Below are 23,316 nucleotides of genomic sequence, written 5' to 3'. Positions count from 1 at the left end.
GGGTTGCCAAAATTGTATGTGTAAGTGGAAAATATTGGAAAAATGACCAATCCACAAGTAGATCTACATTCAAAGTACATCGCCCCCATGGCAATTAAATAAATAACATAATCTTGCGTGCGACATTGCCGGGGAGCCTTCAGCAGCTGGCGATGCCGCTGTGCAGCACATGGAGACAGAATTTGGAGGGAGCGGTTTGGAGAGATTTGGAGGGAGAATTTGGGAGAATTTGGAGGGAGAATTTGGAGAGAGCTTCCTGGAGTGAGGGTACAATAATTGATTGATTAATTGATTAATTGCTTGAATAAAATAAATAAATAATAATCATAAAATAATTAATTTCTTAATCAATTGGCTAATAGCATACCTTTACCACCACTGTTTCATATGAATCTGTAAAGTTTTTGAAAATTAAGTAATTAATCAAAATTTTAATATTTAATCGATGAATTGCTTAATCAATAAATCAAAAATACCCCTTACAGTCAAATCACTTGGCCATTGTCATGTCCAAATATCAGTTTCCTATCTCAAAAGGTGCTTGAGATAATTCCTAGATGCGAAAGAAAATAATTAATTAATTAATAAATCGATAATAATTAAGTAATTCATGAATTCATCGATTAATCAAAAACAAAAAATACCGTTTTTGCCAAATCACTTGTTCACTATTGTGCCCAAATTCAGCTTCCTAGCTCAAAGTATGGCTGAGATATCACCTGGCCAAACAAGAAAACAAACAAACAATAAAAAAAAACGTAGTGGAACCTGAGTTCGCCCTTTCAGCGTGTCATCGCCGGGTGCGGAATGCTTTCGCTTTTTTAAAGAAACTTTTGCTGAATCTAAATTAATATGTGTGTCCACAGAGATTTTATAAGCTGTTAGCATACGATAGAAAAAGGCACCAACACAATTACCGAACCCACATATCAAGAGAAGCGTTACCTTTCCAACTGGCTTGGAGCGAACCAATCCAATAAGCTTCCAGTCATTGAGGACTTCCTCAAGGCGAGAAATAAATCTGTGATGAGAATTATATCATTCAATTTGATTAAAGAACACATCACATAACAATTTAAATGTCTAACACTTTATTTTGGATGCGACCATGATTAAGAATACTCAAGAAGAAGATTTTTAATAAGATGAAACACAGAGTGCCTTTGGAGGGTTGTCAGACAATGTACATGGAGCTGAGAACAAATTATATATATATATATATCTGCATGTATGTATGAATGTAACTATGTATGAATGTAACTATGTATGTATGTATGTATGTATGTATGTATGTATGTATGTGCGATTGTGCGTGTGTGTGTGCACGTGTATTTTTACATCGAGATGAGGTGGCTAGGATTACTCTGTTCAGAAATCAGAAAGAGGCACAGGAAACCAACAATTTGCACAAATATTATTCCACCAATTTGAAATAAACAGGAAAGAGCAGACTAGACATCAAACAGCATTTGATTTGAGGTCTAAAAGCTCCCTCAACCTGATACTCCAGCTCTGACACGCAGCTATGTTATATCTGAATCACAGCGCATTTCTGGCCACACGTAGAAACATGGAATCGTTTGGGTTCAGAATAAAGTCCCACCGTTATCATTGGGGTTATGCTCCTTTTTACATCGCAATGGCATAATATACTATTAAATGGATTTATGTGAGTGGTTATGCAAGCATTTCCTTGCTCACACACTTCCTGGAGTGAATGAATGAATGAATGATCGTTTTAAGGCCATTTTTCCCCGCTAGAGCGGGGGTTAGCCTTGCGGGCCCCATGACAATCATGGTTCCTTGTTTGAGGCAATGTTTTTATGGCCGGATGCCCTTCCTGACGCCAACCCTTGGTCACGCTCTTACGATGCGCAGGGATACGATGTACCTATGCTGAATCGGGGTACACACCGGGATCATTCATCCCAGCAAGCTGGTACTCAATTTGCCGACCTCGGAAGGATGACAGGCTGAGTCAACCCCCCTGGCGTTAATTTAGCAATCGACCGGGATTCGAACCCAGGATCCGAGGATCCCAAGCCGGCACCCTAACCGCTAAGCCAACGCCAGGCTAGTACACTTCCTGGAGTGAGGGTTACAATCAAGGGAAGCAACTAACAACAATCACACACTTTCCTCCAGGCTTCCAGGTATGTTTGGTCGGGCGATGGGTATAGCCTACTTAATATTTCCTTTTTTTTTGGAAATACAAGGTTCTAGACTCATGACGGTGGTAAATGACATAGGGTTGCATGTTCACAAATTATACGGGATGAACATAAGCAATGAGTGAAAGGAGGACTAAAATAAAGCCGGGTAACAGTGGCCTGAAAGGGAACAGAATGAGAAATAATCAGCGTATATTGAAGAGATCATAGATGTGCATGGGTGAGCGCATGAGGTCGTATTGGCAGTGAATGTGAAGGACTAAAATGAGGACGAGACAATGGACAAAGAGAGATGATCCACAATAGAGATAAAAAGGAGGCAAATTAATGCAGGTGGGCAAACAGCTTAGATTTAGGGAAGGTAGGCTAGCAGGCAAGGGTTTTTTGAGGAGTGGGCATGACCTAAGGTAGCTTTGGGAGGGCAGAGATATAAGAGGGCAGGAGGATCAAGGCCTCATACACCATGATGAAGTCAGTGATTGTAAGGCATGTCTTAGCTCCAAGGAGAACACCCAGATGACAACTAGCCTTTGACAATAGCTTGGGGATATGATCTTCCCATTAAAGGTTACAGCAGATAGCGAGGCGGTTGAGTTCCTGGGAGAGCAACTCTTCCAGTGGCTGTCCAGTGCATAGTTTGATTGCCGATCCTTGTGGAGAGACTGTGAGAGCATGTGACTAGCTGGCATTGAATGTCATGTTCCAAGTAGCTGGGCCAACGCATTGCCTTGTCCAGGTCTGATTAAAGGGATTCAGCGGCAACCAACCTTTCACAACTGTTATGTATCGTTCTGCAGAGGGCATCGTCATCGGCAAAGTGGTAAATTAAGTTTTCAAGAGAATCAGACAGATAGATAATGCAGGTTCCAAGACATTGCCTGGTGGAACCCCAGCCTGAAGGGAAAGGTCATGGGAAAGGCAATCATCAAGGGCTACCTGCTGTTTTCATTCACATAGGAAATCAGACAACCAATTGAGGAGAGGACCCTCGATACCAAAGGAGAGAAAAATATAAAACAAGGCTGCATGTCAGGGAGCATCGAAGGCTTGAGAGATAGTCCAGAGAGACGACTCGAACCTCTCGCTTTTTGACCCCCGTCGCACCGTGGAGCGAAAGGGGGACTATGGTTTTCCCCTCCGTCCGTGTGTGCGTCCGTCCGTGCGTGCGTGCGTCCGTCCGTCCGTTTGGGCGTGCGTAAGCGAAGGACCGAATTCTAATTTGGTGTGTGGGTGCAACCCACGTGAAAATCCAAGATGGCCACCGCCATGTATGTCTGAACCTTGTGAGCGGAATATCTTGAAAAATAAGCGAAGTACCAACTTCTAATCTGGTGTGTGGGAGTATCTATGCATAAGGAAGAACGCTATTGAAAATTGGGTCGCCACGTCAAAATCCAAGATGGCCGCCACCATATATATGTCTGAACCTTGTGAGCTAAATATCTTGAAAAATAAACGAACTACTAACTTCTAATCTGGTGTGTGGATGTATCTACGCATAAGAATGAATGAATGAATGAATGATCGTTTTAAGGCCATTTGTCCCCGCTACAGCGGGGGTTAGCCTTGCGGGCCCCATGACAATCGTGGTTCCCTGTTTTGAGGCAATGTTTTTATGGCCGGATGCCCTTCCTGATGCCAACCCTTGGTCACGCTCTTAGGATGCACAGGGATACAGTGTGCCTATTCTGAATCGGGGTACACACCGTGATCATTCATCCCAGCAAGCTGGTACTCAATTTGCCGACCTCGGAAGGATGACAGGCTGAGTCATCCCCCCTGGCGTTAATTCAGCGATCGACCGGGATTCGAACCCAGGATTCTAGGATCCCAAGCCGGCACCCTAACCGCTAAGCCAACGCCAGGCTATTGGAAGAACGCTCTTGAAAATTGGGTCGCCACGTCAAAATACAAGATGGCCGCCTTGCGTCTTCCACTTTGTCAACTCACATCACTTCACCGACCGGGGACCTAGGCGTAACGCTTGTTTCTATGATTTTCAGATGCACATCCATACATACACATATATGGGGAATTGCCTTATTTGATATAGGAGGATAGGATGATGAAATCTAGGATGAAATCTCGTACACCAACTATTTTTTGTCCATAATCTAGTACGGTCTTTGTAATTAACGTAAAAGTACACAAATATCTTCAAGGGTCTTCATCTTCACATGATTTATGTACAAGCTCCAACACGAGCCTTTGATCAATCTTACCATTAAAATTTTCAATTGGTCACTGGCTTTGACACCAATACAAGTTTTTATTATGGACCCCAGGCATCAAAAAGCCACATATAATTGAACAGACAGTTTAAATTGGAGCACCTCGCCACAATTAGAGCATTTAAACTGCATCAGATGCAGCATTAAATGTGAATTGTTGCTCCAAGTTTTCCGGCTCAATGACAGAGGACACAATTTGCATTTTGCCACCTCCATCCCAACCACGTTTAGAATGCAGTGCGGGCACGGACAACTTGCTTGGATAAATAATAAACATAGGTGCAATACCCCTGGCGCTCACCTGGAAGAATAAACAGTATACTACACTGACTAAAGGTATTTTAAACCAATTTCAATGGTTGCGAGAAGACAGGGCAGCATGTAGAATCATACTAACATAATCATAAGACTTTAATCAAACAAACAAAAAATACAAACAAACAAAAAAAATACCTATTTTGGGGGGGCACCCCACCCCCTCCCTCCCCCAACCCAGTATACCTCCTCAGACCCAAATTTTTCTAATGCCTCGACCAAACATTGGTACATCACGGGTGATGAAGGTTGTGGTGAAGTATCATTGAAATTGCAAATGTAGTTTCTGAGAAGAAAGCAAATACCTATTTTGGGGGGTCAAACCTGGATCCAATTTGACCCCCGGTAGACCCTCTTAGACCCCAATTTTTTGTTAATGCCGTGAACAAACTTTAGTCAAAACACAACAAATATAATTTGTGCCAAATGTGGTGGCAATCCCATCAGCAGTTTCAGAGAAGAAGTTTCAAATGTTTATGGACGAACTGACGAACGGACGACGCGCCATCGCATAAGCTCCCCTGTACTTCGTTCCACGTGAGCTAATAATAATAAATCGAGGTCTGGTCTCCACTGACACCTCGTCGTTTTCCCCATTACTATTTTGAAGTTTTTTTTACACCCACCAAGACCCTCTCCAATGATCTGCAAGTATTTCTCCCCACGTTGAGCTCGATGCATATATTCATTGTAATCCGTTTCCCCTTTGGTCTGCCTTCTATTACTTGGAGCCTTCTATTACTTGGAGCCTTCTATTACTTGGAGCCTTCTATTACTTGGAGCCTTCTATTACTTGGAGCCTTCTATTACTTGGAGCATTCTATTATTTGGAGCCTTCTATTACTTGGAGCATTCTATTATTTGGAGCCTTCTATTACTTGGAGCATTCTATTATTTGGAGCCTTCTATTACTTGGAGCCTTCTATTACTTGGAGCCTTCTATTACTTGGAGCATTCTATTACTTGGAGCCTTCTATTACTTGGAGCCTTCTATTACTTGGAGCCTTCTATTACTTGGAGCATTCTATTACTTGGAGCCTTCTATTACTTGGAGCCTTCTATTACTTGGAGCCTTCTATTACTTGGAGCCTTCTATTACTTGGAGCATTCTATTACTTGGAGCATTCTATTACTTGGAGCCTTCTATTACTTGGAGCCTTCTATTACTTGGAGCATTCTATTATTTGGAGCCTTCTATTACTTGGAGCCTTCTATTACTTGGAGCCTTCTATTACTTGGAGCCTTCTATTATTTGGAGCCTTCTATTACTTGGAGCCTTCTATTATTTGGAGCCTTCTATTATTTAGAGCCTTCTATTAATTGGAGTCTTCTATTATTTGGAGCCTTCTATTACTTGGAGCCTTCTATTATTTGGAGCCTTCTATTACGTGGAGCCTTCTATTACTTGGAGCCTTCTATTACTTGGAGCCTTCTATTACTTGGAGCCTTCTATTACTTGGAGTCTTCTATTATTTGGAGCCTTCTATTACTTGGAGTCTTCTATTATTTGGAGCCTTCTATTACTTGGAGTCTTCTATTACTTGGAGCCTTCTATTACTTGGAGCCTTCTATTACTTGGAGCCTTCTATTATTTGGAGCCTTCTATTATTTGGAGCCTTCTATTATTTGGAGCCTTCTATTATTTGGAGCCTTCTATTATTTGGAGCCTTCTATTACTTGGAGCCTTCTATTACTTGGAGCCTTCTATTACTTGGAGCCTTCTATTATTTGGAGCCTTCTATTATTTGGAGCCTTCTATTAATTACTTGGAGCCTTCTATTATTTTGAGCCTTCTATTACTTGGAGCCTTCTATTACTTGGAGCCTTCTATTATTTGGAGCCTTCTATTACTTGGAGCCTTCTATTACTTGGAGCCTTCTATTATTTGGAGCCTTCTATTACTTGGAGCCTTCTATTACTTGGAGCCTTCTATTACTTGGAGCCTTCTATTATTTGGAGCCTTCTATTACTTGGAGCCTTCTATTACTTGGAGCCTTCTATTACTTGGAGCCTTCTATTATTTGGAGCCTTCTATTACTTGGAGCCTTCTATTACTTGGAGCCTTCTATTACTTGGAGCCTTCTATTATTTGGAGCCTTCTATTAATTACTTGGAGCCTTCTATTATTTTGAGCCTTCTATTACTTGGAGCCTTCTATTACTTGGAGCCTTCTATTACTTGGAGCCTTCTATTATTTGGAGCCTTCTATTATTTGGAACCTTTTATTATTTGGAGCCTTCTATTACTTGGAGCCTTCTATTACTTGGAGCCTTCTATTACTTGGAGCCTTCTATTATTTGGAGCCTTCTATTACTTGGAGCCTTCTATTACTTGGAGCCTTCTATTACTTGGAGCCTTCTATTATTTGGAGCCTTCTATTATTTGGAGCCTTCTATTATTTTGAGCCTTCTATTACTTGCAGCCTTCTATTACTTGGAGCCTTCTATTATTTGGAGCCTTCTATTACTTGGAGCCTTCTATTATTTGGAGCCTTCTATTACTTGGAGCCTTCTATTACTTGGAGCCTTCTATTATTTGGAGCCTTCTATTATTTGGAGCCTTCTATTATTTTGAGCCTTCTATTACTTGCAGCCTTCTATTACTTGGAGCCTTCTATTATTTGGAGCCTTCTATTACTTGGAGCCTTCTATTATTTGGAGCCTTCTATTACTTGGAGCCTTCTATTACTTGGAGCCTTCTATTACTTGGAGCCTTCTATTATTTGGAGCCTTCTATTATTTGGAGCCTTCTATTATTTGGAGCCTTCTATTAATTACTTGGAGCCTTCTATTATTTTGAGCCTTCTATTACTTGGAGCCTTCTATTATTTGGAGCCTTCTATTATTTGGAACCTTCTATTATTTGGAGCCTTCTATTACTTGGAGCCTTCTATTATTTGGAGCCTTCTATTACTTGGAGCCTTCTATTATTTGGAACCTTCTATTATTTGGAACCTTCTATTATTTGGAACCTTCTATTATTTGGAGCCTTCTATTATTTGGAGCCTTCTATTATTTGGAGCCTTCTATTACTTGGAGCCTTCTATTATTTGGAACCTTCTATTATTTGGAGCCTTCTATTACTTGGAGCCTTCTATTACTTGGAGCCTTCTATTATTTGGAATCTTCTATTATTTGGAGCCTTCTATTATTTGGAGCCTTCTATTACTTGGAGCCTTCTATGACTTGGAGCCTTCTATTACTTGGAGCCTTCTATTACTTGGAGCCTTCTATTACTTGGAGCCTTCTATTATTTGGAGCCTTCTATTATTTGTAGCCTTCTATTATTTGGAACCTTCTATTACTTGGAGCCTTCTATTATTTGGAGCCTTCTATTACTTGGAGCATTCTATACTTGGAGCATTCTATTATTTGGAGCCTTCTATTACTTGGAGCCTTCTATTACTTGGAGCCTTCTATTATTTGGAGCCTTCTATTATTTGGAGCCTTCTATTATTTGGAGCCTTCTATTACTTGGAGCCTTCTATTATTTGGAGCCTTCTATTATTTGGAGTCTTCTATTATTTGGAGCCTTCTATTATTTGGAGCCTTCTATTATTTGGAGCATTCTATTATTTGGAGCATTCTATTATTTGGAGCATTCTATTATTTGGAGCCTTCTATTATTTGGAGTCTTCTATTATTTGGAGCCTTCTATTATTTGGAGCCTTCTATTATTTGGAGCATTCTATTATTTGGAGCCTTCTATTATTTGGAGCCTTCTATTACTTGGAGCCTTCTATTATTTGGAGCCTTCTATTATTTGGAGCCTTCTATTATTTGGAGCCTTCTAATATTTGGAGCCTTCTATTATTTGGAGCCTTCTATTATTTGGAGCCTTCCATTATTTGGAGCATTCTATTATTTGGAGCATTCTATTATTTGGAGCCTTCTAATATTTGGAACCTTCTATTACTTGGAGCCTTCTATTATTTGGAGCCTTCTATTACTTGGAGCCTTCCATTATTTGGAACCTTCTATTACTTTGAGCCTTCTATTATTTGGAGCCTTCTATTATTTGGAGCATTCTATTAATTGGAGAGTTCTATTATTTTGAGCCTTCCATTATTTGGAGCCTTCTCCATTATTTGGAGCCTTCTATTACTTGGAGCCTTCTATTACTTGGAGCCTTCTATTACTTGGAGCCTTCTATTACTTGGAGCCTTCTAATTTTTGGAGCCTTCTATTATTTGGAATCTTCTATTATTTGGAGCCTTCTATTACTTGGAGCCTTCTATTACTTGGAGCCTTCTATTACTTGGAGCCTTCTATTATTTGGAACCTTCTATTATTTGGAGCCTTCTATTACTTGGAGCCTTCTATTATTTGGAGCCTTCAATTATTTGGAGCCTTCCATTATTTGGAACCTTCTATTACTTGGAGCCTTCTATTATTTGGAGCCTTCTATTATTTGGAGCATTCTATTATTTGGAGCATTCTATTATTTGGAGCCTTCTATTATTTGGAGCCTTCCATTATTTGGAGCCTTCCATTATTTGGAGCCTTCCATTATTTGGAGCATTCTATTATTTGGAGCCTTCTATTATTTGGAGCCTTCTATTACTTGGAGCCTTCTATTATTTGGAGCCTTCTATTATTTGGAGCATTCTATTATTTGGAGCCTTCTATTATTTGGAGCATTCTATTATTTGGAGCATTCTATTATTTGGAGCATTCTATTACTTGGAGCCTTCTATTATTTGGAGCATTCTATTATTTGGAGCATTCTATTATTTGGAGCATTCTATTATTTGGAGCATTCTATTACTTGGAGCCTTCTATTATTTGGTGCATTCTATTATTTGGAGCCTTCTATTATTTGGAGCATTCTATTATTTGGAGCATTCTATTATTTGGAGCATTCTATTATTTGGAGCATTCTATTACTTGGAGCCTTCTATTATTTGGAGCCTTCTATTATTTGGAGCCTTCTATTATTTGGAGCATTCTATTATTTGGAGCATTCTATTATTTGGAGCATTCTATTACTTGGAGCCTTCTATTATTTGGAGCATTCTATTATTTGGAGCCTTCTATTATTTGGAGCATTCTATTATTTGGAGCCTTCTCCATTATTTGGAGCCTTCTATTATCTGGAACCTTCTATTATTTGGAGCCTTCTATTACTTAGAGCCTTCTATTACTTGGAGCCTTCTATTACTTGGAGCCTTCTCCATTATTTGGAGCCTTCTATTACTTGGAGCCTTCTATTATTTGGAGCCTTCTCCATTATTTGGAACCTTCTATTATTTGGAGCATTCAATTATTTGGAGCCTTCTATTATTTGGAGCCTTCTATTATTTGGAGCCTTCCATTATTTGGAGCCTTCTATTATTTGGAGCATTCTATTATTTGGAGCCTTCTATTATTTGGAGCCTTCTATTATTTGGAGCCTTCTATTATTTGGAGCCTTCTAATATTTGGAGCCTTCTATTATTTGGAACCTTCTAATTATTTGGAGCCTTCTATTATTTGGAGCCTTCTATTATTTGGAGCCTTCTATTATTTGGAGCCTTCTATTATTTGGAGCCTTCTATTATTTGGAACCTTCTAATTATTTGGAGCCTTCTATTATTTGGAACCTTCTATTATTTGGAGCCTTCTATTATTTGGAGCCTTCTATTATTTGGAGCCTTCTATTATTTGGAGCCTTCTATTATTTGGAACCTTCTATTATTTGGAACCTTCTATTATTTGGAACCTTGTATTATTTGGAACCTTCTATAATTTGGAACCTTCTAATTATTTGGAGCCTTCTATTATTTGGAGCCTTCTATTATTTGGAGCCTTCTATTATTTGGAGCCTTTTATTATTTGGAGCCTTCTATTATTTGGAGCCTTCTATTATTTGGAGCCTTCTATTATTTGGAACCTTCTATTATTTGGAACCTTCTATTATTTGGAACCTTCTATTATTTGGAACCTTCTATTATTTGGAGCCTTCTATTATTTGGAACCTTCTATTATTTGGAGCCTTCTATTATTTGGAACCTTCTAATATTTGGAACCTTCTATTATTTGGAACCTTCTATTATTTGGAACCTTCTAATTATTTGGAGCCTTCAATTATTTGGAGCCTTCTATTATTTGGAGCCTTCTATTATTTGGAGCCTTTTATTATTTGGAGCCTTCTATTATTTGGAACCTTCTAATATTTGGAACCTTCTATTATTTGGAACCTTCTATTATTTGGAACCTTCTATTATTTGGAGCCTTCTATTATTTGGAGCCTTCTATTATTTGGAGCCTTCTATTATTTGGAGCCTTCTATTATTTGGAGCCTTCTATTATTTGGAGCCTTCTATTATTTGGAGCCTTCTATTATTTGGAGCCTTCTATTATTTGGAGCCTTCTATTATTTGGAGACTTCTATTATTTGGAGCCTTCTATTATTTGGAGCCTTCTATTATTTGGAGCCTTCTATTACTTGGAGCCTTCTATTATTTGGAGCCTTCTATTATTTGGAGCCTTCTATTACTTGGAGCCTTCTATTACTTGGAGCCTTCTATTATTTGGAGCCTTCTATTATTTGGAGCCTTCTATTATTTGGAGCCTTCTATTACTTGGAGCCTTCTATTACTTGGAGCCTTCTATTATTTGGAGCCTTCTATTATTTGGAGCCTTCTATTATTTTGAGCCTTCTATTATTTGGAGCCTTCTGTTATTTGGAGCCTTCTGTTATTTGGAGCCTTCTAATATTTGGAGCCTTCTATTATTTGGAGCCTTCTATTATTTGGAGCCTTCTATTATTTGGAGCCTTCTATTACTTGGAGCCTTCTATTATTTGGAGCCTTCTATTATTTGGAGCCTTCTATTACTTGGAGCCTTCTATTACTTGGAGCCTTCTATTACTTGGAGCCTTCTATTATTTGGAGCCTTCTATTACTTGGAGCCTTCTATTATTTGGAGCCTTCTATTATTTGGAGCCTTCTATTATTTGGAGCCTTCTATTATTTGGAGCCTTCTAATATTTGGAGCCTTCTATTATTTGGAGCCTTCTAATATTTGAAGCCTTCTATTATTTGGAGCCTTCTAATATTTTGAGCCTTCTAATATTTTGAGCCTTCTTTTATTTGGAGCCTTCTATTATTTGGAGCCTTCTATTATTTGGAGCATTCTAATTTTTGGAGCCTTCTTTTATTTGGAGCCTTCTATTATTTGGAGCCTTCTAATATTTTGAGCCTTCTATTACTTGGAGCCTTCTAATATTTGGAGCCTTCTAATATTTGGAGCCTTCTATTACTTGGAGCCTTCTATTATTTGGAGCCTTCTAATATTTGGAGCCTTCTATTACTTAGAGCCTTCTATTATTTGGAGCCTTCTATTAATTACTTAGAGCCTTCTATTATTTGGAGCCTTCTATTACTTAGAGCCTTCTAATATTTGGAGCCTTCTATTATTTGGAGCCTTCTATTACTTTGAGCCTTCTAATATTTGGAGCCTTCTATTATTTGGAGCCTTCTGTTATTTGGAGCCTTCTGTTATTTGGAGCCTTCTGTTATTTGGAGCCTTCTGTTATTTGGAGCCTTCTATTATTTGGAGCCTTCTATTATTTGGAGCCTTATGTTATTTGGAGCCTTCTGTTATTTGGAGCCTTCTGTTATTTGGAGCCTTCTAATATTTGGAGCCTTCTATTATTTGGAGCCTTCTATTATTTGGAGCCTTCTGTTATTTTGAGCCTTCTGTTATTTGGAGCCTTCTGTTATTTGGAGCCTTCTGTTATTTGGAGCCTTCTATTATTTGGAGCCTTCTATTTTTTGGAGCCTTCTAATATTTGGAGCCTTCTATTATTTTGAGCCTTCTATTATTTGGAGCCTTCTATTATTTGGAGCCTTCTATTATTTGGAGCCTTCTATTATTTGGAGCCTTCTATTACTTGGAGCCTTCTATTATTTGGAGCCTTCTATCATTTGGAGCCTTCTAATATTTGGAGCCTTCTATTATTTAGAGCCTTCTATTATTTGGAGCCTTCTATTATTTGGAGCCTTCTATTATTTGGAGCCTTCTATTATTTGGAGCCTTCTATTACTTGGAGCCTTCTATTACTTGGAGCCTTCTATTATTTGGAGCCTTCTATTATTTGGAGCCTTCTATTATTTGGAACCTTCTAATATTTGGAACCTTCTAATATTTGGAACCTTCTAATATTTGGAGCCTTCTATTATTTGGATCCTTCTTTTATTTGGAGCCTTCTATTATTTTGAGCCTTCTGTTATTTGGAGCCTTCTATTATTTGGAACCTTCTAATATTTGGAACCTTCTAATATTTGGAGCCTTCTATTATTTGGATCCTTCTTTTATTTGGAGCCTTCTATTATTTTGAGCCTTCTGTTATTTGGAGCCTTCTGTTATTTTGAGCCTTCTGTTATTTGGAGCCTGCTGTTATTTGGAGCCTTCTGTTATTTGGAGCCTTCTATTATTTGGAGCCTTCTATTTTTTGGAGCCTTCTAATATTTGGAGCCTTCTATTATTTTGAGCCTTCTATTATTTGGAGCCTTCTATTATTTGGAGCCTTATATTATTTGGAGCCTTCTATTACTTGGAGCCTTCTATTATTTGGAGCCTTCTATCATTTGGAGCCTTCTAATATTTGGAGCCTTCTATTATTTAGAGCCTTCTATTATTTGGAGCCTTCTATTATTTGGAGCCTTCTATTATTTGGAGCCTTCTATTATTTGGAGCCTTCTATTATTTGGAGCCTTCTATTACTTGGAGCCTTCTATTATTTGGAGCCTTCTATTATTTGGAGCCTTCTATTATTTGGAACCTTCTAATATTTGGAACCTTCTAATATTTGGAGCCTTCTATTATTTGGATCCTTCTTTTATTTGGAGCCTTCTATTATTTTGAGCCTTCTATTATTTGGATCCTTATTTTATTTGGAGCCTTCTATTATTTGGAGCCTTCTATTATTTGGAACCTTCTAATATTTGGAGCCTTCTATTATTTGGAACCTTCTATTATTTGGAGCCTTCTGTTATTTGGATCCTTTTTATTTGGAGCCTTCTATTATTTGGAGCCTTCTGTTATTTGGAACCTTCTAATATTTGGAGCCTTCTATTATTTGGAACCTTCTATTATTTGGAGCCTTCTATTATTTGGAGCCTTCTATTATTTGGAGCCTTCTGTTATTTGGAACCTTCTAATATTTGGAGCCTTCTATTATTTGGAACCTTCTATTATTTGGAGCCTTCTGTTATTTGGATCCTTTTTATTTGGAGCCTTCTATTATTTGGAGCCTTCTGTTATTTGGAACCTTCTAATATTTGGAGCCTTCTATTATTTGGAGCCTTCTATTATTTGGAGCCTTCTATTATTCGGAGCCTGGTGTTGACTTCGCGGTTAGGGTGCCGGCTTGGGATCCTAGGATCCTGGGTTCGAATCCCGGTCGATCGCTAAATTAACACCAGGGTGGTTGACTCAGCCTGTCATCCTTCCGAGGTCGGCAAATTGAGTACCAGTTTGCTGGGATGAATGATCCCGGTGTGTACCCCGATTTAGAATAGGTACATCGTATCCCTGCGCATCGTTAGAGCGTGACCAAGGGATGGCGTCTTGGCGTCAGGAAGGGCATCCGGCCATAAAAACATTGCCTCGAACAGGGAACCATGATTGTCATGGGGCCCGCAAGGCTATCGGCCGTTAACCCTTCATCGGGGAAAATGGCCTTAAAACGATCATTCATTCATTTATACTATTCATTCATTTATTCATTCTATTATTTGGAACCTTCTATTATTTGGAGCCTTCTATTATTTTGATCCATTAACCTCAATGATTGGGTATTAAAAAAAACAAATTCTGTGATCTCGAATCATGATCATGTACTCAGATGGGAATGCGAAACAGATCAGAACATGTTCTCAATCTCATCAAAAATGAGAAACATCTTTAATTCATAGAAGAATCATCATGATGGAATTGAGAATGTCTTTTTCAAAGTCACAAAACTCTCGGTCCATCAAAATAATAATTAAAATATTTCACTTTGAATAAACAGAGAACTACATGCAATGTAAGTCATTTGCCCCGACAGCATTTCGATGGTTAATTTTCACAACAAATCGACCATGCAAGTTTAAAGAGATATGCTCATAATGCACCATGAACATGTTCATCATGGGTTCACGATACGATGTGATAGGTTAGAATCCAAGTCTGGTACCTTTCCCACTCTGATGCTGTGGTGAAGTCTGAGATCTCAAAAACTTCTGATTCGGTCTGTCGGTGAGAATCAGGCAAGAAGACAATAACTCAGCTTGCACACTAGTTTTATACAAATCGAGGGGAAACATGCAGTGGCTTGAAAATAAATGTACCATCAAATACATCGTTCATAGATTCATGCTGTTTGACGTGTTTAGTACTCATGGTGTGGGGAAGCCAGGTTCACATGCAATATATGATACGAGTTTGGCCTTTGTTTACTTGGCTATTCAGGCAAAAGTACACTGATCACAACTAATGTCTTCCTGTATGTGGTTTAGGTAAAAAGCCATGTGATTTTTAGGTTTCTCCAGGAGCCTTACGCCAATGCCAAAAGATTAGGTTTTAAAGCACACGCGCACACACACACAACGTGCCCTCATTGCAACACACACACACACACACACAGTGCCCTCATTGCAACACACACACACACACACACACACACACACACACACACACACACACACACACACACACACACACACACACACTGCCCTCATTGCAACACACACACACACACACACACACACACACACACACACACACACACACACACACACTGCCCTCATTGCAACACACACCCCGTGCCCTCATTGCAAAACACACACACACAATGTGCCCTCATTGCAACACACACACACACACACTGTGCCCTCATTGCAACACACACACACAAATTTGCCCTCATTGCAACACACACACACAACGTGCCCTCATTGCAACACACACACACAATGTGCCCTGATTGCAACACACACACACACAATGTCCCCTTATTGCAACACACACACACACAACGTGCCCTCATTGCAACACACACACACACAATGTGCCCTCATTGCAACACACACACACACACAATGTCCCCTCATTGCAACACACACACACACACACACACACACACACACACACACACACACACACACACACACACACACACACACACACAATAAACATCATTGAACTTTTTTTGAATTTGACACATGACTTGCTCCATCGTTGTTGCATTTTGCCACAAATGTATCTACCATATCCAGTTGTCATCTGCTGGTACAAACATTAAATGATTAAAAACATTAAACGGTCAATCGCTCCCACTGTACCGGTACGTACTGAGGAATCTCCACAACTCATAACTGTGCTTGAGTGTAATCGGAGTTTATACTGCGACACTAAAACACAAATTCAGAGATGCAAAGTGCAGACGATCAAAGACTGCTTGCTGTGCAATGTGTGCTGTCCTATCAATATCATGCTGTACGATCGTGCTGTGGTGTGCTGTGCCGTGCTGTACCACACCTCACTCTCCCCAGCCATGACAGCTGGTCGCTTCAAGGCTCAAGCAGAATGGGCGCCTCCTATTGGCCAATTAACGCCGGGAGAAAACTAATGAAAACACACAGTAACGTCGATTGTGATTTGCTGCTTCGCTTTGTTGGAAGAACATTATTCTTTTAAATTTATTTATGTTATTTTTTATTGTGCATCGGTTTAAAGTGCATTAAAAAGCTATTTTTAATCAGTGATAAAAACGCGAATCATTATCGATAGCCTGCGGCACATTTGACCGCCATGGACATCTTGTATTGTACCAACGGAGAAGAACTGTTAAGAGCAGAAAAAATGAGAAAAGTGATTAAATGATATCTAAGAACGTAAGGAAAACATACAGGCAAAGGGGACAACTAAAAGCACACACACACGCGCACAAAGACTCAAAACACCCCGAAGACCCAAAAGACCACGAAGACTCAAAAAGACCCTGAAGACCCAAATGGCCCCGAAGACCCAAAACACCCCTAAGACCCAAAACAGCCCCGAAAACCCAAAACACCCCTCAGACTCAAAACACCCCAAAGACCCAAAACACCCCTAAGACCTAAAACACCCCTAAGACCTAAAACACCCCAAAGATCCAAAACACCCCTAAGAACCAAAACACCCTGAAGACCCCAAAGACCCTTTAGACCCAAAAGACCCTTAAATACCCCGAAGAACCAAAATACCCGAAAGATCCTTAAAGACCCAGAGGAAACAAAAGACCCTTAAGACACAAAAGCCCCTGAAGGCACCGAAGACCGAAAAGACCCCAATCACCCAAAAGACCCAAAATACCCTTGAAGGCCTAGAGGATCCAAAAGACCCTGAAGACCCAAATGGCCCTGAAGATCCAAAACACCATGAAGACTCAATTACCCAAAAGACACCGAAATGGTCAAAGATGCCTATCCCTCTGAAACGACGTGTGGTAAGTCACGCTAGTCTAATCAATTCGTAATTATCACACATCCAACCTGTCCACCAAATTTTGTCTGAATCCGTCCACATCTTTTTGAGATATCCTGTCCTGAGATAAAGGATAAACAGACAGAGGTGAAAACATAACCTCCGGCCACCTTTTGTGGCGGAGGTAATGAAGAACTAGCTAAGGCTTGAACAGATAGATGGCTTGTGACAGATGGTGTGCGTTGGCTAAATGTAGAACGATTGATGACGTTACCAGGATGTTGATTAAGGTAGCTCCCGGAACTGTCATGGGAAACAAGGAGAAGCTGACGTTTCAGGTGTTAACCCTTCATCTTGCTCCGATGAAGAGCCAACGACTGAAACGTCAGCCGTGCTTCCCATGGTGGTTCGCATATTTCCATCAACATCTTCCTTTAAATCATCAATGAAAACAAAATACACAGATTTAAATTATCTATAGGATTGATTGTATGTTGGAGTAACAGTCATTAATGGCACATGGCGTCACACACATTGCAGCACCAAAGCAGCACAGCAGGATTCCTCCAGGCAATAGTTCCAGGTGATTGCATCTGAAAACAAGTGCAAAGTAGTTGGAAACATGCCACCTGCTTCCAGAAATACGAGAAGGATTGGTTTACTCGAGGGAATAACGAAAGTAAGGGTCTGCCAAGCATGCTGACATGTATACGAGCTAAAGAACCAGTTCACCGTGAATTGGTGCTGCACCTGCACCGTAGGTGCAAATAAAGAGGGACACCGCTCAAGCGCCATCCCAGAGCAGCTGATTGTTTTCTGGCTGGAAATGGAGAAGCAGGAAAAAAATGCCGATACCTATATCATTGCCTTCCAGATTCAGAGGCAATAACAATCGATGATACCTATAGCCCAACCTGCACTGCCATACTTTCTAAGCATGAGGTGAAAATGCATGCAGGCGTTTGGACTTGTCTATTTATTGCATACTCACTGGGGTAAAGTTGTGGGGATAGATTGAAATAATTTAAATTGAGAAAGGGAAGAGGAGTTAAGGCAAGCTTGGAAGAGGAAAACAATGCAAATGGGAATGCAATTGGAACATATTGAGAGTATGGGGTGGGTGTCGTGTGGGAAAGTGACAAAAACTCCGCCATCCGTATTTGCATAAGTAATAAATAGCGCCTTACAATTATTCTTCATGCTGATGAGTACAATGGCCATCATGCTGGAGAGAGAGGGACACCATCGAATAGTGCACCAACAGAAACCATCAAGCTATTTTTGTTGTTCGCTGTATATAAACATAATAGTCCTTGAGCCAGACCAAAAGTAATGCTCCGGCGGGGGGAGTAATTCTCATTATGATTTTCCATTAGACCAATGTCTCAAGTGTCAGAAAAGGTGTGATGGACATCTGAGAACGGTAGCTTAGTGCCCGGATGGACGCCATCTTTGAAACCACCCAGCTCGAAAATGCCCATTTGGTGGGGTACATTGTTGCACGTGTATCTGGACTTCTATACTAGCTATCGATGTGCGGTTGACGACTAAATATACGTCCGATGTGTACCGTCTAAATAAAAAATAATATGAAGCATTTTGTTTTAGATTAATTATTATAAAAATCAATTATCGAAAAAAAATCATATATTTTTCAATATTTTATTATTAGACTTGTACTTTTTTTAGTGAAACAACACTGGTATGATTTTCCAAATTATGCATTGTGCTACACCGTTTATCTGTCTATAAAAATAACTCAAAAACTAAAACATATCATCCACCACGAGTTTACAACAAATAAATGTAAAGAGGCATAAAATGACTTAGGCCGCCGCTGGCATTATCTATTCTGACGATAACGCAAGTTAGGAATGTCGTACGGAGAGGATTTTAACACCATACGATATCTAATAAGCAGGCGGAAATTGTTACATAGGAAATCTGCACTTTGGTGGCCATCTTGGATTTCAAAATGGCCGCCAATTATATTAATTATTCATTACTAGAGTTTGGAAAGACGTATGGAGCTGATTTTAACACCATACGATGTATATTCCTAATAAGCAAGCGGAGGTATCATTGAACATGTCATGTTTTAGTCAAATAACACCGGTATGATCTTCCAAATTATACATTTTGCTAAACCGTTTATCTGTCTATAAAGATTTTCAGGCAATTTGGCCTGCATTATAATAGAGAACAACATATGCTATACAATATACAGTGCACACAAAGTTAATCATCAGAGTCGCCATCAGAGTCATTGGCATCCTGAGCCACGATAGCATCATCCTGCACCATGTTGGAGCATCCCTGCAGCTTACACACAACAGTGCACTTCAACCCATTCAGTATGCAGGAGCAATCTGACGGTCGACACGTCCTTCTGCATGTGCATGAGATGAGATTCAAGACGACATCTGGAGCTGGTAGACCCGCCATCCATCGGATTGTGAGCGAACCGCCATCATCGAGTTCCCAACCATGTCCTGCTGATGGTGTTGGGACGTCTGGTAGGTTTTCAAGGCTGCGTCGCCAGATAGCCGCCTGATAGTTGGCCCTAAGCGTATGCTGCATCAAGGAGTCTTCACAAGGCGGCAATTGTCCAGATTCGATCTGGCCCTTCTTTGCACAGAACATGTGATAACGGAGCGAATTAACACCGACGACCTTCGTGTTCTTGGCGTACAGCTGACACGTGAAGGCCTGAATGCTATTGAAGACGTCTGTTGGTACATTCCACGAAGATCCCAGATCTGTGAATGCTTGAAGATACAGCTCATTCGCTTGCACAAGCTTCAAAGCCTTTATCTTTCCTTGGCTAGCCAGAGCACTCACAGTGTCACACCCGCTCCATGCATGAAGCCCTGGCAATGCACTGCAAACTCCAGACCCCAATACCGCAGCCAACTTTCCAACGTCGATCATTCTGACTCGAACCTTTGTTCCTCGTCTGATGAAGAGCTGACTATCGGTGGTTCTGCTGAGATGAAGACTGATGATCAGAACGTCGGTGTCATCTGCCACTAAGATGATCGTCTTGTAGTGGGTAGCGGCGTGCTTTGCGTGGAGAAACATAAGCGTGTCTGCTTCCTCGTGGCTACATTCGAGTGCTTGCACCAACTTCCACCTATCGCGGGTCAGTACCAGACATTTTTCACCACAGGTGACATACAGTGTTCTGTTGCCTAGCTTTTCGCGATTTGTTTCATGTTTCCACGACTCCGCCAGAAACACAACCTGTTTCTCCTTTGTCTGGCTGCAAGCAAGGAGACGCCGCCAGTTCATGATTTTGTGTGCGGGTCTGATCTCGCTGAAACTGATGCCTTCATTTGAACCGCGGTTCACATGCTCAGCTGCTTTGATGGATTCTTCTGTGTATGTGTCAAAGACAACATCGATGCGCTCACTGCCTTGACCAGCGTGAAGCGCTGCAGCAAGGATGCGGTCAGATAGTTCTTCGAACGTGTCGTTCTCGCCATGCATCTTTTGTATGAGAGCCATCGCATCAATTATTGTTGCACTTCGCTTGTCAACGTTCTCGGCTGGTTCCACAAGACCTTCCATGTGTTTCGCAAGTGCAGCTTTGTTCGTTTTTTTCATTGACCCATCAACGTTTGCCAAAGACCATGGTAACGGCCCTAGTGGGTGACAAAGGACAAGTTGCATGTCGAGGTTCCTTGTCTTGGCGATGAGTATCATGGTGGCAAACAGTTGTCTGTCAGCTCTCAGGACGATCTCCTTGTTTGTGCCCTTCACAACTTTCTGCTTGATCTTACCAAAGGTCTTCAAGTTTAGCTTGTTCAATGTGTCATGAAAGCCTGTTCCCTCTTCAAGACGTTTCTGGAAGCTTTGATACGCCGCTTCCCCCTTTTGCAGGGTGTTGAGTAGGTCATTAGAAACGTCCTCCCTCGCAGCCGCTCCGGTAGATATACTGAGAAGACATGACGGATCATCGGCGAATGGATTGGTTCAGTCATTTTCCAGTAGATCACAGATAGCTGTGACGCCAGACTCATCACGTTTGATGCGAGAAGTAGACAAGTCAGGGTGCTTGGCGTGAGATGTGTCGCTGCCATTCACAAGGATAGTTTCTCGTAGTTGCCTCAGTGCAGTAGCCCGATTTTCTGCAGTTAGATAGTATCGTGACACAGCCCCTTGTCGAAGACTAAAACCTCGTGTTCCTCCAGCTGTTTGCGTATCTTTGTTTACTGTTTCTTCTGTTGTCTGATAAACAGCGATTCTGGCAAATGGATTCCCTGGTCTAAGCTGTACAGAGAAGTAGCCTTGATTGAAATGCCTGTACAACTCGGGGCATGTTTCGTGGAGTTGCGTCATCTGTGCATAGTACACTGGTAGATATCTAGCATAGTTCACCTTGTTCATTGCGAAACACCAAGGGATCACTCTTCTGACACAAGCCAAGTGAAGCATCCAGTCGCCTTCTCTATCCGCACGAATCAACCCCAGCAGGGTCTCTACCATATCAATATACATCATCCAGAAGCGAGCCAGGTCTCCATGTTTGGTTCGCAGAAAATGTAGGTATTTCGCGAACATGTCAAAGCTCTGTACACATGAATCATCATCGAGAGCAGCAGCGAGAGTCTCGTGGCAAACATCCTCCTTGATGCTGCGAATTTTGAGGTCAGTGCTTCGAATCTGGGGTTCCTTGTCAGGATGATTGCTTTCTATCCACACCTGGAAGCCCTTCCAAATCATGCGCATTAGTGCCTCGTACATCAACTTGTGGAGTCGCACAGCACGGTTGTATTGTTTGCCTTCCAGAACCCTGTTGATGGAACCTTCAGCGATTACTCCTGACTCAACAGCTACATCCCGAAGGCCTGCATCTCCAAACATTTTCCCAATGCTCGACATGAAGTTACAGATGGTATGGAAGTTCCCCATCATGAGCACGATTCTTCCATATCGATCGACATCTTTCCATGCTATTTCGGTCGCCTTAGCAAATAGTGCCTGGTCTAGCACCACCGGTATACGCTCAAGCTGAAGTGATGACATGATGTTCAGAGCTTCTCTGAGGATTTCTTGCACTGTTGCCATATCTGTGGCAGGCGCGTTTATAGTCGGCAGGTAGCCAACTACATCTTCCGTCACCTGAACACGATCTCTAGTCATGATGTTGAAACCAGTCCACGAACTGATTGTCTGGTCGCATGGTTCCAGCATGCGAGTCATAATCCATACGTGATTTCGGCGCTGCGCAAGGGATGTTGCGCCTGCAAGAGTGTCAGAAAGATCTGCAGGCTTGATTGCAGGTGGGCCCTCTCGTTTCCCACCGCTGTATATTGGAACTAAATCGCTGGATGACGGGATAGATCGCTTCTTATCTGCTTTGGATACTGCCGATGGAGGTTGGGGCGGCAAACACGACTGCGACTTCGGTTGGACGATGATACCGTTGACGCGATGCGATGTTCCGCCACCACTCAGCGATTCCTCTAGCCTGTCGATGTTATCGAATGCTAATACAGTCGGGACCGAAGGGTGCACATGTGACGGAAGTGGTACTGTATCTTTCTCCACACTTGCTAATTTGTCTATGCATAGCGCTGTCTCGATTTCTTCCAGAACTGTGTACGAACATCCGTGCCCGAGTCGATTCAATATTCTGATGACCTCTGTATTACCGGTGAGCGTTTTCATGACCCACGGAAGTAGGACATGCTTCGATGTGCTGATGGTACCCCGGTGTACAGCATTGATGATATCTTGAGCCATCGACCATACCAGTGTGTCGGCACGCGCAGAGCTACCCCCACTCCCGCAAATCAAAGTATGCAGAAATACACGAAGAGAATCTGGTATCTTCACGTAATCTGAAGTGAGTTCTGCTGGCTGAGGCGGCCAACGTTCATTGTAATGAGCATCTTTGATCTGGTGTCGCAGTGAAGTAGCTGCACGCACAATGTTACTTTCACCGTCCGTTCGTTCAAATGCTTTCACTTCTGCTTTCAGGTTTACGCACTCTGCAGCAATCTCTCGCTTTGTCAGATTATCGGGCATCAAGTATACACGGTGTTTCACATTGAAGAAGATGAGCGATTCTCCAAACTCTCTTTGTAATGTGCGCTGCAGATTCTTCTTGATGGAGTCACGAACATCAACTGAAAATGTATCTGAAGACAGGATATCTGT

General features: G+C 41.0%; 1 protein-coding gene across 1 annotated transcript in view; it reads right to left on the bottom strand.

Moving 5' to 3' along the window:
• Window positions 1-16,292, bottom strand: part of RAB3GAP1 (RAB3 GTPase activating protein catalytic subunit 1) — an 87,420-nt gene extending 71,128 nt beyond the window's left edge. Inside the window, exons 1-3 of the mRNA XM_068131591.2 lie at window positions 16,225-16,292; window positions 14,882-14,937; window positions 946-1,021 (exon numbers count right to left, since the gene is read on the bottom strand). Coding sequence (XP_067987692.2) covers window positions 946-1,021; window positions 14,882-14,937; window positions 16,225-16,242 — 150 coding nt within the window. The 5' untranslated portion in view covers window positions 16,243-16,292. The remainder of the gene's footprint in view (window positions 1-945; window positions 1,022-14,881; window positions 14,938-16,224) is intronic.
• Window positions 16,293-23,316: the final 7,024 nt, after the last annotated feature.

This window comes from Myxine glutinosa, chromosome 1, assembly GCF_964187855.1.
Source record: "Myxine glutinosa chromosome 1, kmMyxGlut1.1, whole genome shotgun sequence".
Classification (NCBI taxonomy): Eukaryota; Metazoa; Chordata; class Myxini; order Myxiniformes; family Myxinidae; genus Myxine; species Myxine glutinosa.
The sequence above is the reverse complement of the archived record's forward strand: the minus strand, read 5'-3'. Positions and strand labels throughout refer to the sequence as shown.